The sequence below is a fragment of the Cucurbita pepo genome, unplaced genomic scaffold, assembly GCF_002806865.2.
Source record: "Cucurbita pepo subsp. pepo cultivar mu-cu-16 unplaced genomic scaffold, ASM280686v2 Cp4.1_scaffold000557, whole genome shotgun sequence".
Lineage (NCBI taxonomy): Eukaryota > Viridiplantae > Streptophyta > Magnoliopsida > Cucurbitales > Cucurbitaceae > Cucurbita > Cucurbita pepo.
Genome location: NW_019646785.1, coordinates 1 through 15160, shown reverse-complemented (window position 1 = coordinate 15160; position 15160 = coordinate 1). Strand labels below are relative to the sequence as shown.

Below are 15160 nucleotides of genomic sequence, written 5' to 3'. Positions count from 1 at the left end.
GAGAGAGAGAGACCGACCTAGAGAGAGAAGTCACCATTTAAGACCCCATTGTACATTGGTGTTCGTTAAAACCATCCTCAGTTTACCCTTTACAAACCCTAGATCTTATAAATCCAAATTTCCCTTTACAAACCCTACGCCACTGAGTTTTCACTGTGCGTTGTTCACAAGCACAGTCTAAAAAGGGCTTTTCGTCAAACCCCATTTTGCAGATCTGATTCAATTGGGGTCGCGGCTAAATTCTTCTGTAGCTCGTTATCGAATTGTCAGAATTTGTGTTCTTGATTTATCGGTTGTGGTAATCTTCTTGGATTTATGTCGGAATAGTAATTTGATTATAACCCAGTTCGATGTTCTTTTCGTTTGTGCATTATCGACTTTTGTCGATGATTGATGGGTAGTGATGATTTTAAGCAATTCGTGTGACATTTGTGTTTATGATCTCTAATTCAGCATTTGGACTGTGTTTTTGTTTGTTTTTAATGAAAATTCATTCGTACTTTTTTTTACTTATTGGATCTCAGATTTGAGGATATACGACTGTATATGCGGTTTTAGTGTTTTTTTCTGGCTAGAAGATTCTCATGGCTATGCCATCGGGAAATGTGGGCGTACCGGATAAAGTTTCGTTTCAGAGTGGTGGTGGCGGTGGAGTTGCGGTGAGTGGTGGCGGTGGCGAGATCCATCAACACCACCCCCGCCCCTGGTTTCCTGATGAGCGTGATGGGTTTATCTCATGGTTGCGAAGTGAATTTGCTGCTGCGAATGCAATGATTGATGCCCTTTGCCATCACTTGCGTGCTGTGGGAGAGCCTGGGGAGTATGATGTGGTTATTGGGTGTATACAGCAGCGGCGGTGTAATTGGACACCCGTGATTCATATGCAACAGTACTTTTCAGTGGCAGACGTGAGCTATTCCCTTCAGCAAGTCATTTCAAGGAGGCAACAGAGGTATATCGATCCCGTAAAAGTGGGGCCGAAGTTCTATAGGAGACCTGGGCCAGGGTTTAAGCAGCAGCAGCAGCAGCAGGGCCATAGGATTGAAGCCACAGTCAAGGAAGAGATGGTCACTTGTGCAGAGTCATGTAATGGTGGGAATTCTTCAAGTTTTGTAGGCTCTAGGAAGGTGGAGCACGTAAGTAATACGTGCGAGGACAGTAAGGCATCGGGCGATGATGAAAATTTGAACGACAAAGATTCAGGGTCAGCTGCGGACAGAAAAGGTATAATTTCTTAATAGTGTGTGAAATTTATTATAGGGATAAATTAAGTTTATCATGAACCTCTGCAAGTTTAGGACCTATACAACATTTCTTAAAAGGATCTTTAGACACAGGCTTTGAAATTCCTGGGACTTCCACTTTACTTGTTATTTTTTTTAATTTTATTTTACTGCTTTTATGTAACTCGTTATATGCGTTGTCAACGATCGACATTTTCTGTTTAACGTATGGTATGACTTTGAGTGTTATACATGACCTTGTTAAAATAAAAGAATGCAGTTGTTTCCTCATCTTCCATAGTTTTTTACAGCCCAAGCCCAGCGTTAGCAGATATTGTCCTCTTTGGGCTTCCCTTCAAGGTTTTTAAAATGCGCCTGCTAGGGAGAGGTTTTCACACCCTTATAAAGAATTCTTCGTTCTCCTCCCCAACCGATGTGGGATCTCACAATCCACCCCCTTCGAGGACCAGCGTCCTCGTTAGCACTCGTTCCCTTCTCCAATCGATGTGGGACTCCCCAATCCACCCCCTTTGAGGCCCAGCATCCTTGTTGGCACACCGCCTCGTGTTCACCCACCTTTGGAGCTCAGTCTCCTCGCTGGCACATCGCCTAGTGTTTGGCTTTGATACCATTTGTAACAGCCCAAGCCCAAGCCCACTGCTAACATATATTGTCCTCTTTGGATTTTCCCTTTCGGGCTTTCTCTCAAGGTTTTTAAAACGCGTTGGCTAGAGAGAGGTTTCCATACCCTTATAAAGAACGCTTCGTTCTCTCCCCAACCGATGTGGGATCTCTCATATTTGGTGTTAACTGTTCAAGACATTGCCCTATTATGTATCGATTAAGAAAATTTATAACAAAAAGAGATTAATTTGTCGATTGTATGATCTGTTTGTGTCTTTTGGGTTACGTTCTAAACTATTTTCCTATTAGATTTTAAGGAGTTTATTTTATTGTATGAAATGTTTTATATATGCATGGGTTATAACAGTAAGTATCTCTTGGACAAAAATTAAAGACCAAAATAGGAGTGATGGATAAATTATAGAAAAGGCGAGGATAGTGCTTTTCTTAACCCCAAAAATCTTTGTTGTGTTGCACATATGGTTGATATGCTTGGATGCGATATAAGCTTCAAAAAGTCCTTTCTAAGGTAATGAAAATGACCATGCTTTCATTCACTTTGATTTTAGTTATACTTTACATTTTGTACCACAGTGCATTTCTAATGACATGTTTCTTATATTTCTATTTCATTCCCAGAGAATTGAATTACTTCAAATATGAATATTCATCATTGACAAACTTTCACTGAATTATGACAAACTTGCTTGTTGGTTAGATACTCATGGGAAGGACCAAAGTAATAGCAAACCGAAGTGTGCAGAACATTTAGAAGATAATGCAAGTAATAAAGAATCTCACGTTGAACCTACTGACGATGGATGTTCTTCAAGTAATAGAAGTGAGTATTGTCTCTTTAATCATTGCAGCTTTATCCTTCTTTTTGTAATGAAAGTTTTGAAATATTTTTTTATTATAATTATGTTATCAACCAAATCTTTCCCCAGATAAGGAGTTGCAATCTGTTCAAAGCCAGAACGGAAAGCAGTATGCTGCGACAACCCCGAGAACCTTTGTTGCCAATGAGATGCTTGATGGGAAGATGGTATAACTTTTTAGTTTTATCCTAAATTTTGTTCTTGGATTCCTTGTTGTTAGATTCTTCGAAGGAAAAAATGTTACGTAGCTCGACATGGTAGACTGATTGACTTCAAATTCAGGTTAATGTGATGGATGGATTGAAATTGTTCGAAGATTTTTTGGACGATGCTGAGGTTTCAAAGCTTCTTTCGTTGGTGAACGATTTGAGAGCTTCTGGAAAGAGGGGGCAATTTCAAGGCAAGTTCTTGTGATTTCATGAGTTTCTGGATATGAAATTTCACTCCCAAATGGCGTTTGGCTAGGGAATAGTTCTTAGTGAGAGGTTTCTATGAGACTTCACCCCATCACGTCCAATGACGGCTTGTTTAATCAACTCCAAATTCGAAAGGTGCTACCCAATCAAGAGCTCAAATCAATTCGAGTACGAACAAAAGGTTTAAGAAGCCACTTTTGGCCGTAGAGATATAGATCTCCTACTTAATAAGCTTCCCTTCATCTTGAACCAAGGGCACAATTGTGTTCCTACTTCTTCTGCCACTAGCCACCCTGTGGACGAAGGTAGCGTTGCAATCTTCTTCCTTACCCCAATCAACCTCGACCTTTCCCCCCCGCTGCAAGCTTTTTCCAATCCAACAAAATCTCACTTGGCGTTTCGAGAATCAACCGAGCAACTCTTTACTTCCTCTTCATCAATCACATTAATCTCTGAAGGAATCTTTTGTTTCTTAATTCTAGTGTCTTCTTTATATAACATTATGTTTTAAATTGGCTCAATAGATCCTGAGTTCATGTATGAAATTTGATTTTTTCATCTATTCCTTGTAGTACACAAAATTTATAATATAATGTTTTTCTGTTGCATGAAATCAGGTCAGACATATGTGGTCTCAAAAAGACCCATGAAGGGACATGGGAGAGAGATGATCCAACTAGGCTTTCCCATTGCAGATCATCCTCATGATGATGACAACTCTTCAGGGCTCGCAAAAGGCATTTGCCATTATCTTTCGTTTTAGATTGTCGTTTCTAAATTTTAGTTTTTGTTTGATGGGGTTTTTTAGATCTTCATTTTTAGTGAACTTTACAGATAGAAGAATAGAATCCATCCCGTCGTTGCTTCAAGATCTCATCGATCGCTTGGTTGGAGAGCAAATGATGTCAGTGAAACCAGATTCCTGCATCATTGACTTTTATAACGAGGTCGCTAACTGCGTTATTGTTTTCAGCAGGTTTTGATTAGTACATGTTCTAGACTAATGTTCTTGTTGGATGATATCCTCAGGGTGATCATTCTCAGCCTCATGTCTGGCCACCATGGTTTGGAAGGCCCGTTGGTGTCCTCCTTCTGACTGACTGTGAAATGACCTTTGGTAGAGTAATTGGTACAGACCATTCTGGCAACTATAAAGGGGCTATGAAGCTGTCTCTTGTACCCGGGTAATTGTTCTATCCTTTCATCCTCTTCCTGATGCGTGCCTGATTAATTTACGTTGATCATCGTCTTCCCGATTTGTACCGACTTTTTCATGTTTTGGAACGCAGAACCCTTCTTGTTGTGGAAGGAAAATCTGCAGATTTTGCTAAGCATGCAATTCCCGCCATCCGCAAGCAACGTATACTTGTTACCTTGACCAAATCACAACCAAAAAGAGCTGTACCCTCTGATGGGCAACGCACATCTTTGAATGTAGGTCCATTTTCCAGTTGGGGTCCTCCATCTGGTAGATCGCCGAACCCTCGTCTTTCCCCTGGACATAAGCACTACCCTTCAGTTCCATCAACAGGGGTTCTACCAGCGCCACCCATTCGTCCCCAAATGCCGCCACCAAATGGCATCCCACCCCTCATTGTCTCTCCCGTAGCATCACCTATGCCGTTCCCTCCTCCTGTGCCAATCCCAACTGGTCCACCCACATGGCCTACTGCACATCCAAGGCATCCTCCACCGCGCCTCCCTGTTCCAGGTACTGGAGTATTCCTTCCCCCTCCAGGTTCTTCCAGTGCTCCAGCTCCAGCTCCAGCTCCAGCTCCAGCTCCATCTCCTCAACAGTTGCCAAACTCCACTGTTGAGACGGGTTCCCTTTCAGAAAAGGAGAACGGTTCGACGAAATCTGATCATAATACAGGTGCTTCTCAAGGAGAAAAATCAGAAGCAAAGCCTCAAAGACAAGAATGCAATGGAAGTGAGAGTGAAAAAGTGAGGGAGGAAGAGCAGCAGGATAAGCAAGAACAAAGTGAGAATCTGCAGGAGGCCCAACATGCAGGAGATGGAGCAGTTTAGAGAGAAGAAGATACATTACTTAAGAGAAAAGAGAGAAGAAAACCAGGTAGGCTGCGGAGTTAAATGAGTTACAAGAAGCAAAATGTAGAGAGCGGCAACATTGAAGACTGATGATTATCACACACTAAACACTACTACTACTACTACTACTACTACTGCCACCAAGGAGAACAAGGGGAGTTCTCTTTCAAAATCCCTTTTTTTGTTCTAAAAAATTTCATGCCATATGGAACTTTGGTTCTTACTTATCATCTTTTTCAAAAAGAGATTTTTTAGGGAATTCTTTTTTGGGTTTAAACAGTTGAAAAAAAAAATTAAAAAAAAAAAAAATACTAACCTCTTGAGTTATATCTGTCATGGACTCGATCTTCCCCCCTCTGATATGAAATTCATCAGTTCTAGACTTCGGCCTTTCTTGTTGATTTGATAGTGATGCATTCAGATGAACTGCTCTTTAACGTAATATTAAATCCTCGCCCTTCATTTCTTATATTATTATAATAAATTGGTTATATAGTACAAAATGCATAGAATGAATGTATTTTTTAAGCCTCAGAGGACAAGTTCAAAACGGGTAGGGAGATTTTAAAAGAGTTTGATCAAAGGCAACATAATGGGCCTAGAAGCATATAACTTTTACGGGTAAGGAGAATTTGACAACTAATCGACACTCTATCTGTGTTGTATGAGTGTAAACATGATGGGTCTTTCCTTTTGTCGTGTTTCTTTTGCTTTTGTTTAAATTTTTATTGGAATTTGCTCACTAAATTTAAACTTAACTAAAAATTTAAATATAGTCGAAGAAAAATAAAAAATAAATTAAAATAGGAAAGTATAATTATAAATTGAAATAAAGGTAGGTTCCTTATTATCCAAAAGAAGGTAAGTATCATCTTTCTCCTTCATTCGCCACAGCTTTGTATCGGGAACAAATCAAAACCGGTACTTTTATTTCTCCCTTTCTCTTATTATTATTATTATTATTATTATTATTATTATTTGTTAATTATTAGGAGTGTAATTTTAATTTCTTAACTTCATGGATTTTTTTTTTTCTTTTTTTCGGAAATAATTTATTTTTGTTTTTTCAATAAGTAGAGAGGTAAAACCCTAAAAAGGAAAAAGAAAAAGAAAAAGAAAATCATTTCATCTTTCTTTTCTACACCCCTGCTACCAAGTGTTGAGCCGCCGAACACTGAATGATCTCAGATTTTATTACCCATCATTGTCCATAGATCTTCGTTTTGCGAGCGCTTTGTGAGTAATCCTCACTTGTTCATTTCTTTTTTCCCTGTTTCTTATATGTTTGTGTGACTTGCTGGATCAACATGGTTTAATTGAATGCCATTTTAAATGGATTATCTGAGTAATCCATGTTGAGTGATGCTTTTTCTTTTTTTGGTGATGATTAAGCTTTTGACGTCGGGCATGGTGTTCATGTTTGGAGCATATCCGTGTGGTTATTGGGATGAATGTATGGTCCCCATTACAACCGTGCATTCTTATGACTTGGTTATTTTCGTTCCTTCCTGAATCTGATGTTTTGTTGGATTGTGGATATTTTCATATAAATTATGAATTTGATGGGCATGAAGAGAAGAAACGAAGATATAATTTGGAATGAGTGTGGTTACTAATTTCTTGGCTTGCAAATGGAGCTACAGACACCAAAATGATATTTCTTGTACATTGGGTTTTGTTCAAGGAATTCCTTATAGGGGGGTTGTAGCCATTTCTGTTAATTTATAATGATTTTGAAAATTTTAACTATTGGAAGTGTGGATTCTTGAAGTTGGAAGATGAGTTCCTATGAGAGTTTTAATCCCAATGAGAAAAAAAGAAAAGAAATGTTCCGTTTGTGTATTGACTTCCCTTATTTTGGATCCAATTTTTGGCTGAGTATTTTAAAAACATTGTTTCAAACCTGAATGTAATGATTTTTAGGGGTATACCCAAATTTGCACCAAATCCATTAAGGATAACCACATTGAATAATTTTCCTGTTGTTGTCTGCCTATGCAGTTCTGTTGAAGCCATCATTTTCTTGCGCAACATGGTAGCTATTACTCCATCTTCTGCTTCTTTTTGTCTGCCCAAATGTTCGCTGTTCTCTAAAACGTCAAAAACCACTCGTATAACTGGCCCATCTGCGCTATCACGTATTATTTATTTATTTGTTTTATTGCTCTCCGATGTATTAGTCTCTGACTGTAGTGGATATGATTTTATTGCTGCTTCTTTTCTTGCAGATAGTCTCTTCGTGGCCAAGAATCCAAAAGCATTTGTTGTGAATGCCTCAATTTCAGTCACTGAATCAAATTCAAGGACTTCAAGTTTGAACAAGAAGACCCTGAATCCAATCATTGTCATTGACAATTATGATAGCTTCACCTACAATCTTTGTCAGGTAGAGTTTTACGGAATTTATTTTTGAGAGTACTAAATGTGGCTAACTCTTATTCTTATTTGGCTTTTGCCAGTTTAGAATGTATAATTCCACTGGCCTTTTTTTTTTTATTTTTTTTTTTATATATATATATATATTATATTTTATTTGTTTGTTGTGTGTGCAATACTCAATTACTGGTCGTGTACAAGGAATATGTTGAACCTGTGTTGATCTCTAAACTGAGTTCCTAAATCCTTCCTAACAATGAATACATTGGATAAAACATCAATCCATTAACCTGTTTTTTCTACTTTTTTGGTGTAAAAAATTGGTTCCTAACTACAACTTCTATTCTTTATTATCAAATTGGAGAAATCTTTTATAATCCCTTTGGATGAGACTTATCTTTTGTACCATTTCATTTAATCAATGAATTTTTTTTTATCCCAAAAAAGCAGCAGCAACAACAAATATGTTGGAGAAAAACAAACCGGTTAACCTGTTTCTGGAATAATTTTTTTAATTATATTCTAAAATGGCTAATTTTGAATGAGTATTTTTCTATAACAATAATCTTATTATTATTTTTTAAACACTACGTAACATGTGGGGTGGTGAATTCAAACATATAATATCTCAAAGGAAACAGTGATGCTTTAACCATGGGGTGGGTAGGTTCTAACCTATAACCTCTTGGAGGAAGTAGTAATGTCTGAACCATTGATAACCTACAGCCTCTTATTAAATATTGTAATGTGGAATATTAATTCTTTCTTAGTATTTAAGGAATTGGTGAAAATTCTGTACCATATTTTTAATGCTTAACTAGAGAAAGTATGTGCACTTAAATTCACAAGATTTTGCGCTAAGTATCAAATCAATTGATGACGGGTCACTATTTTCCATTCTGCTGTATTTCATAAACTTCATATGATGAAGTGGTAAGACTATGAAAGTTGGTTTGCTAAGTCTTTAACTTTATCCATTGGGCACTTCTTAAATCTTTATTACTATGTTATTTGCATCCAGATTATTTAGTTCATTCATCAGAGAAAATGATACTATGTACTAGTTCTGTTTGATTTGCTAATATTAGTCCAGTGTTTTTGTGAGCATGCCTAGGTGCATTATTGGATAATATTCTTACCTTAAAAGGCTTTGTCTTCCATTGCAGAGGTTCAAGTTTAGGTTGAATTTCCAAGTCTCTTATTTTAGCACTATTAGTAAAAAAACTGAAAGGTAGAATCAGTGGCGACAAAGGAATTCTTCACCAACCTTACACTTGACAACCTTTTCTGTGGCCTACCTTGGAATTCTGTTGGGTGCAACCCAAAGGCAATCTCCTTTTGTAATTCGGTTCTAAAACATTTGAGTAGAGGATAAATAGATAGAAGCACACAACTAATCTTTATAGTATAACTATAGGAAGTAAAAGTATTAGACAGTTTAAATCAAGATATAGCTTGGTAAACAACATTGTCCAAAAGTTTTGTGTAGGTATGTGTCTTTTCTACAAATATTCTCTGATTTCTTTCTTTCCACAGATTCCAAAAGAAAGTCATGATGAAGTTTTTCCATAATAGGGCTTTTGCATTCTTGAAAGGGTGGTACGTTAAGGCCATATCCAAAAATTCCTTTATCTCCCTAGGAGATGTGAGATTTGCAGTATGTGGGAGAGCAAAAAATTATATACGTGGAAGTAAATTATATATCAAAATGAGTAACTCTTTAGGGAACAAAAAACTATAGTTTAATATATTGTATACTTTGACCATAATTTGCAGTATATGGGAGAGCTGGGATGTTTTTTTGAGGTCTATCGAAACGATGATTTGACTGTGGATGAGTTACGAAGGTATCACTGTCCTATTCATGCTTTTTACATCATTCAGTTAGCAGACTTTTTCAAAGACATCGATTGTAATGATTTGTATTATATGAATTATAATGTTGTGAACTTTATGCTATTCTTATAGGAAGAATCCACGAGGAATTCTAATATCCCCTGGGCCAGGTTAGGATTTCCTCGAGTAATCTGTTGATGCTTATTGAAATTTGTCAATAATATAGTCTGAGACTGTCATTGCTTCTATGATATCCTCTTCTGCAGGGGCACCTCAGGATTCTGGGATCTCGTTGCAAACTGTTTTTGAACTTGGACCTACTGTTCCTCTATTTGGTGTCTGCATGGGTTTGCAGTGCATTGGAGAGGCTTTTGGAGGTTAAATCCTAATTTGAGAATTTTTACCTTCCGACTTCGTGGTTACCATGTTTACTTCTTAACTAATTTTAGCTACCCCTAATGTTTTTTCATGATCCATCCTGTTTACTTTTGAGTTGTAAAATAAGAGATGACATTATTTTCTGTTTCATGCAATGTTCCTAACATTGTGGACCTTGTGACATCTCAGGGAAAATTGTGCGTTCCCCATATGGTGTTGTGCATGGAAAAAGTTCTCCTGTTTACTATGATGAGAAGGGCGAGGAAGGGCTTTTATCTGGGTTATCAAAGTATGTTCTTAACATTGGTTTTATATTTTGCACATTTGAATGCGTCGCATTTTGTTATCCAAGTATGTACTGCCTACTGATGGTGTTTTCGTTGCAAATATATTAGTCCTTTCACTGCTGGTCGATACCATAGCCTGGTCATTGACAAGGAAACTTTTCCCGATGATGAACTGGAAATTACAGCATGGACTGAAGATGGATTGATAATGGCCGTTCGCCACAAGAAATACAAACATTTACAGGTAAAATTTGTTTCCCTCCGTTCATCAACAACTAAAGCTGCTATTCGTAGAGGTTTCAAGCTACTTTTTAAGAGTAAAAAGTATTGTTTAGCTCCAAACAAGAAGTAAAGAAATTAGCAAGAAAGCATAAAATTGGAACAAATTTAAACAGCATGAGATTTCTGAATATTTTCCTTTGATTTTTTTTGTAAGTCATTCCTTTTCCTCTAATTTAAGATTTTAAAGATCAAGAAATTATAATGGTCAAAAAACACATTTCTATTTTCCTTTTCTAGAACACAGACAAATAATTGCCAAACGTTTTTGGTTTTCTTTGTTTAAGAATTAGAAAAATAAAAGAAAATGATCTTACTAGAATAGAAGGATGTATCTGTTCTACAGTTTCTACAACTATGTCCCTACATTCTAAGAAAACAAGAACAGAAATGGTCAACAAGAAAAAAAGAAACAAGGGTCGTTAACGTTCTTGTATTTCGATGGCAAAATACTCGTAAATAGAATCTATATTTTAGTTGTTGAGCAACAGTTGCATTTGTGAACAAGAAATGACCTTGTATATGATGTTATTTGGTGAAATATGGTTGTTTGAATCATGTTGCAGGGAGTTCAGTTCCACCCAGAAAGTATTATAACGAACGAGGGAATGTCCATCGTTCGCAACTTCGTAAAATTGATAGAGAGGAGGGAGATGGAGGTCAAGCTTCATTCGTGAGGTTCAATTTCTCAGCCTGAGACTTTCTTCATCTTTTAACCTGTTAAACATTTCTACTATAGCCATTGCATTGTTGTGTCGCTTCAACTTATAAGTGGCTGATGTGAACTTAAGTTCAAGTGACCAAGTTGTTTAGTCAACTCTACTATAAATTCAAATAAACTTGTTCTCTTAAATCATACGTTTGCTGAATTATAAGTTTGAAATAGCTGAAAAGAAATGAAATAAAGCCCACAAGAGTGGCAGGACACCACACAACTTTTGATACTAAGGCCCGATCTATGAGCTTGAAGTTCATTGGATCATATGATTGGGTCATTGCCCAAAACAGATAGAAAATGGTGAGTTTTAAGCATTTAAAACTAAAACCTAAAGCATATTATTATGACAAAAACCAAACAGGGGGGAAGGGGAGATTGATTATATGAATGCGACCCACATTGAATATTAATAAAAGATGTGTTTGGAGGGTTGGTATGGGCATTTCAAGAGCTTTGATCTAACTTTGCTTATAATTTTTATAGCCAAAATGGTAAGAGATTATTAATTCAATCAAGACATGGGTAGTTGAGGCCTTCTTTAACACCCACATGTTCATGCATTTTCATATATTCAAACTTTTGCATTAATGCCTTTTAATTCTGTGTATTCTAAATTCACTTATTCAATCATTTAACTATTTCATTTTTCAATTTTAAAATAATTAATAATAATAATTGTGATTATGTCCGTGTAGTTTGGATTGATTTATGGAAAGAGTATAGTTTAGTTGGTTAAGGCATATGCCCTCGATTCAGTTGAAATCAGATAAACTAAAAAAAACACTTGGATGATAAGAGAATGGAATTTGAACGACCTTTGGTGGAAAGTAGATAGCTCTCTTGAGGGTTATTTTTCTAGTCGGACCCCTCTCCTTCATTTAGTTTTTATTACTAGTACGATCGAATTTGTTTCACTCATTTATGTTTCGGCGATCACTTGATAAGTTTTGACATTTCCTAGAGCAGTCACTATTAGCCTGTCTTGAATTGTTTTGTTCCCACAAACCAACACGCGTTTTTCTGTTCCCACGATTCAACACGCGTTTTTTTAGCATGTTTTGTTATTACTCACATATTTTCTAGGAAAATTTTCAAAAGATCGCCCACTATAGAATCTCTCAAAGCTTAAACACCACTTACACCACTTTAGAGTCTATATGATTAAGCCACTGAAAGGCAACGTACATCATATTGGTATAGACAAACGTCAATTCTTTCATGTACTTCTCATCCATCCTATCCTTAGAATCACTCTCATTCAAATGTGATCTTGGTTCATTCATGTATCGTTTCTTTTACTTGAGTGTCACATTCGATTATATTTCATCTCCAATTTAAAAGGGAATGTTTTCTTTCCAATTTCAATTATATTTATGAACTTTTAAATTTATGACAATTTTTAAAATGAAGTATTCTTAGAAGTTTTTCTGCACATAATAGTCATGACATGCACATAGAAGAAATCTTATTGTTTCTATATAAGTGAACTTACTAGTGAAACACCTGTAAACTAGGTCGAAGGTCTCGCTCGAGTTTCACTGGGCAATGTTGGAGGGTTCATGCAGCTAGTAGCAAACGATGAGATACATATTGTAACAGTCCAAGTCTATCGCTAGCAGATATTGTCCGCTTTGATCCATTACATATCAACGTTAGACTCACGGTTTTAAAACGCGTCTAGTAGGGAGAGGTTTTCACACGTTTATAAAGAATGTTTCTTTCCTCCCTCCAACGTCGAATCTAACACATCAAAAGAGAAATAGCGTGAAGCTCGACAAAGAAAAGGAAACATGAGCTGCGACTTAGGGTGCTGTGGGTGGTTAGATCCATCGAAGCAGAGAGAATTGGGTGGCTGATGCCCATATCAAAGAGAGAGAGAGAGAGAGAGGAGCACAGGAAGATGCGAGCCGAGGTAGGAGATTTGGATGGCAGTACTTATCTCTGCCAACTGAGAAAGCCATAATGATATGTTTTGAACGCCTGCGAAGCTGCAGAAATCAAAATTCAGACTACAAAAACCGACCATGTTACTTTTCGTGTACCAACGATAAGGGTATTAGTGCAACTTTTAAAAGTTAATAGGTATTAGAAAAACGAGCAATTAAAAGCCCCTTCTCAAATAAGGAGAGTGTGTGGGCATGGGCATAAGAATGCATGTGTGGCCCAACCAAGGGCTGTGATTTCTCTTTGGAGAGCTTGCATTTAAGGAGGCATCAGAGATGGGACTTCGTGGGAATAATCAATCATATTAGTCCCCACTGCCCTTCAACCTCCACCTCAACCCTACGTTTAAACGCCAAGAATCGATCATGACATGTGTTACTGTCATGTTTGTCCAAGGCATGTTGCCTATGGCTGCATGACAGGCGTCTCAGTCTTGCTTGTCAAGGACACACGTTATACATGGTTGCATGCCTGTTCCAAAACTATTCTTACATGTTTTTATCTTAGATAGATCTTTACTATTTTATGTTTAGGTCAATACAAGGGTGTACGACCGTTCACCAAAACAATGTCTACACCCGTCAGGGCTAAAATGTCCCAAAATGTACGGTAGGGGATATGATTAGTTGTCACTCCTTCCTACCGTGCGTTATATGCTATTTAGGCCGTGATATTTCTTGATTTTCTTATAGCCATATAAAGTTGTTTTCTTCAATTCTTTAAATTGTTTTCAAATATATTTCCTCGTACACGTTTTCTAAACCTTTTCTCGCAACGTATGCCGCTATTGCAAGAGTGCGATTGTGACAACAAACATGTAGTAAACTGTCTATTAAAAAAAATTAAAAAAATAATAATAATAAATAAATAGACTCAGTTCCAATAAGATTGTTGAATACTAATATATGCATGAAAAGATCATTGTTGAATAAGATTAGATGCTTCAGTTCGATATCTCAAACATGCATGCAAACCAATCAACATCGACCCAAGCCTCTGCACGATTCCGTCCACCCAGCTGCTCGATTTGCCCTCCTATTGGACTAGTTAGCGCCTCAGTTGTACAGTGTAAGCCTACCAGCCGATTCAATGCTTCCAAATAGTCAATTCACACGAAATTAAATTTAGAAAACTTGGCAATATGACCACGAGGGAGAGGGGCGATACGGTCTTTTTATTTTTCATTTTTATTTTTTGTGAATTTTAACCTAAAATAAAATATTTAAACTATGAAATTATTACAAATATAGTGTTTAATTATTTAATGTGTGGATAATATTACATAGTTTTGGAGCTTTTATTTTAGCATATTCTTTAAATTTGGTATATTTTCTATATTAAAAATCAATAAAAATATTTAAAAATATTTGTAGGAAATATTTAAATATAGTTTAATTGCATCCTAGACACTCCCTAATATTAATAAATATTTAATTATTTCCAATTATATTAATTAAGAATCACATGAATATTTCTTGTTTGGAAGCATTTTATTATATAATAACATACTATGTACTAAACTATACATATTTCATGCAAAAAGTATAAGATTCGAAAAGTACGTAATTAATTAAAATATAATTAATCCAAATTAAATAAAATTATTATTATAAAAATAAAAAAAAAAAACATGACGACAAAGTACATTATTTAATAAGAACACATGTGACCATGTTTGCATGCAAACTTTCATATCTTCATCGATTCCTCTTCCAACCAACCAAATTTAAAACCAAATTAAACTATTAACGCTATTTTCAAAACTCAGTCCTCATATTTTATGCTATTTCATTTTAATCCTCAAATGTACTTTTATAAATTTTTATTAAAATAACAATTTAGTCCCTATATTTTTAGTTTTATAACAATTTAGTCCTTAAACTTCAGTATTATTAAAATTTGTCCCGATATTTTTAATTTAACTTAGGTATGTAAAATGTGAAATTTTAAATTTATTAAAAAAAAAATTGGTTCAAAAATTTAGCATTTAAACCTCAATTCGTAATAATTTAATCTCTAAATTATTGATAATTTAATGAAACCATAAATGGGCATGTTTTTTTTTACGTATGTTCTTAAAAATTACTGGACTAAACTCGTAATTTGAGGTCATTAAATTCAAAAAGTAAAAAAAAAAAAAAAAAAAAAAAAA

General features: G+C 35.9%; 2 protein-coding genes across 5 annotated transcripts; both read left to right on the top strand.

Moving 5' to 3' along the window:
- The first annotated feature begins 6 nt into the window (after positions 1-6).
- Positions 7-5581, top strand: LOC111785549. Its single transcript, XM_023665942.1, has 9 exons — positions 7-298; positions 525-1224; positions 2566-2688; positions 2795-2892; positions 3008-3125; positions 3759-3878; positions 3976-4088; positions 4171-4325; positions 4431-5581. The coding sequence occupies exons 2-9, from the start codon at positions 585-587 to the stop codon at positions 5167-5169; spliced, it is 2106 nt and encodes a 701-aa protein (XP_023521710.1). The 5' UTR covers positions 7-298; positions 525-584; the 3' UTR covers positions 5170-5581.
- A 443-nt stretch (positions 5582-6024) lies between these two features.
- Positions 6025-11204, top strand: LOC111785550 (anthranilate synthase beta subunit 1, chloroplastic-like). Of its 4 annotated transcripts, none has more exons than XM_023665946.1 (10): positions 6097-6111; positions 6583-6643; positions 7192-7328; positions 7419-7576; positions 9343-9413; positions 9535-9572; positions 9669-9779; positions 9970-10069; positions 10176-10311; positions 10913-11204. In XM_023665946.1, exons 3-10 carry the CDS (start codon positions 7223-7225, stop codon positions 11021-11023), a joined length of 831 nt encoding a protein of 276 aa, XP_023521714.1. In that variant the 5' UTR covers positions 6097-6111; positions 6583-6643; positions 7192-7222; the 3' UTR covers positions 11024-11204. The 4 variants fall into 4 exon arrangements, with proteins under 4 accessions (XP_023521712.1, XP_023521714.1, XP_023521711.1 ...); XM_023665945.1 differs by lacking the exon at positions 6097-6111 and adding an exon at positions 6288-6426; XM_023665944.1 differs by lacking the exon at positions 6583-6643 and having other exon boundaries at positions 6025-6111.
- The last annotated feature ends 3956 nt before the right edge of the window (positions 11205-15160 follow it).

What these genes read in the sequence shown, in the direction of transcription:
- LOC111785549 (XM_023665942.1), top strand. Translation starts at nt 585, where the DNA reads ATGGCTATGCCATCGGGAAATGTGGGCGTACCGGATAAAGTTTCGTTT. An exon ending in CTCTTCAGGGCTCGCAAAAG is followed by an intron (nt 3,879 to 3,975) that starts GCATTTGCCATT and finishes TGAACTTTACAG; the next exon opens with ATAGAAGAATAGAATCCATC. An exon ending in TCATTGACTTTTATAACGAG is followed by an intron (nt 4,089 to 4,170) that starts GTCGCTAACTGC and finishes TGATATCCTCAG; the next exon opens with GGTGATCATTCTCAGCCTCA.
- LOC111785550 (XM_023665944.1), top strand. Translation starts at nt 7,223, where the DNA reads ATGGTAGCTATTACTCCATCTTCTGCTTCTTTTTGTCTGCCCAAATGT. An exon ending in TCTAATATCCCCTGGGCCAG is followed by an intron (nt 9,573 to 9,668) that starts GTTAGGATTTCC and finishes CCTCTTCTGCAG; the next exon opens with GGGCACCTCAGGATTCTGGG. An exon ending in CATTGGAGAGGCTTTTGGAG is followed by an intron (nt 9,780 to 9,969) that starts GTTAAATCCTAA and finishes GTGACATCTCAG; the next exon opens with GGAAAATTGTGCGTTCCCCA.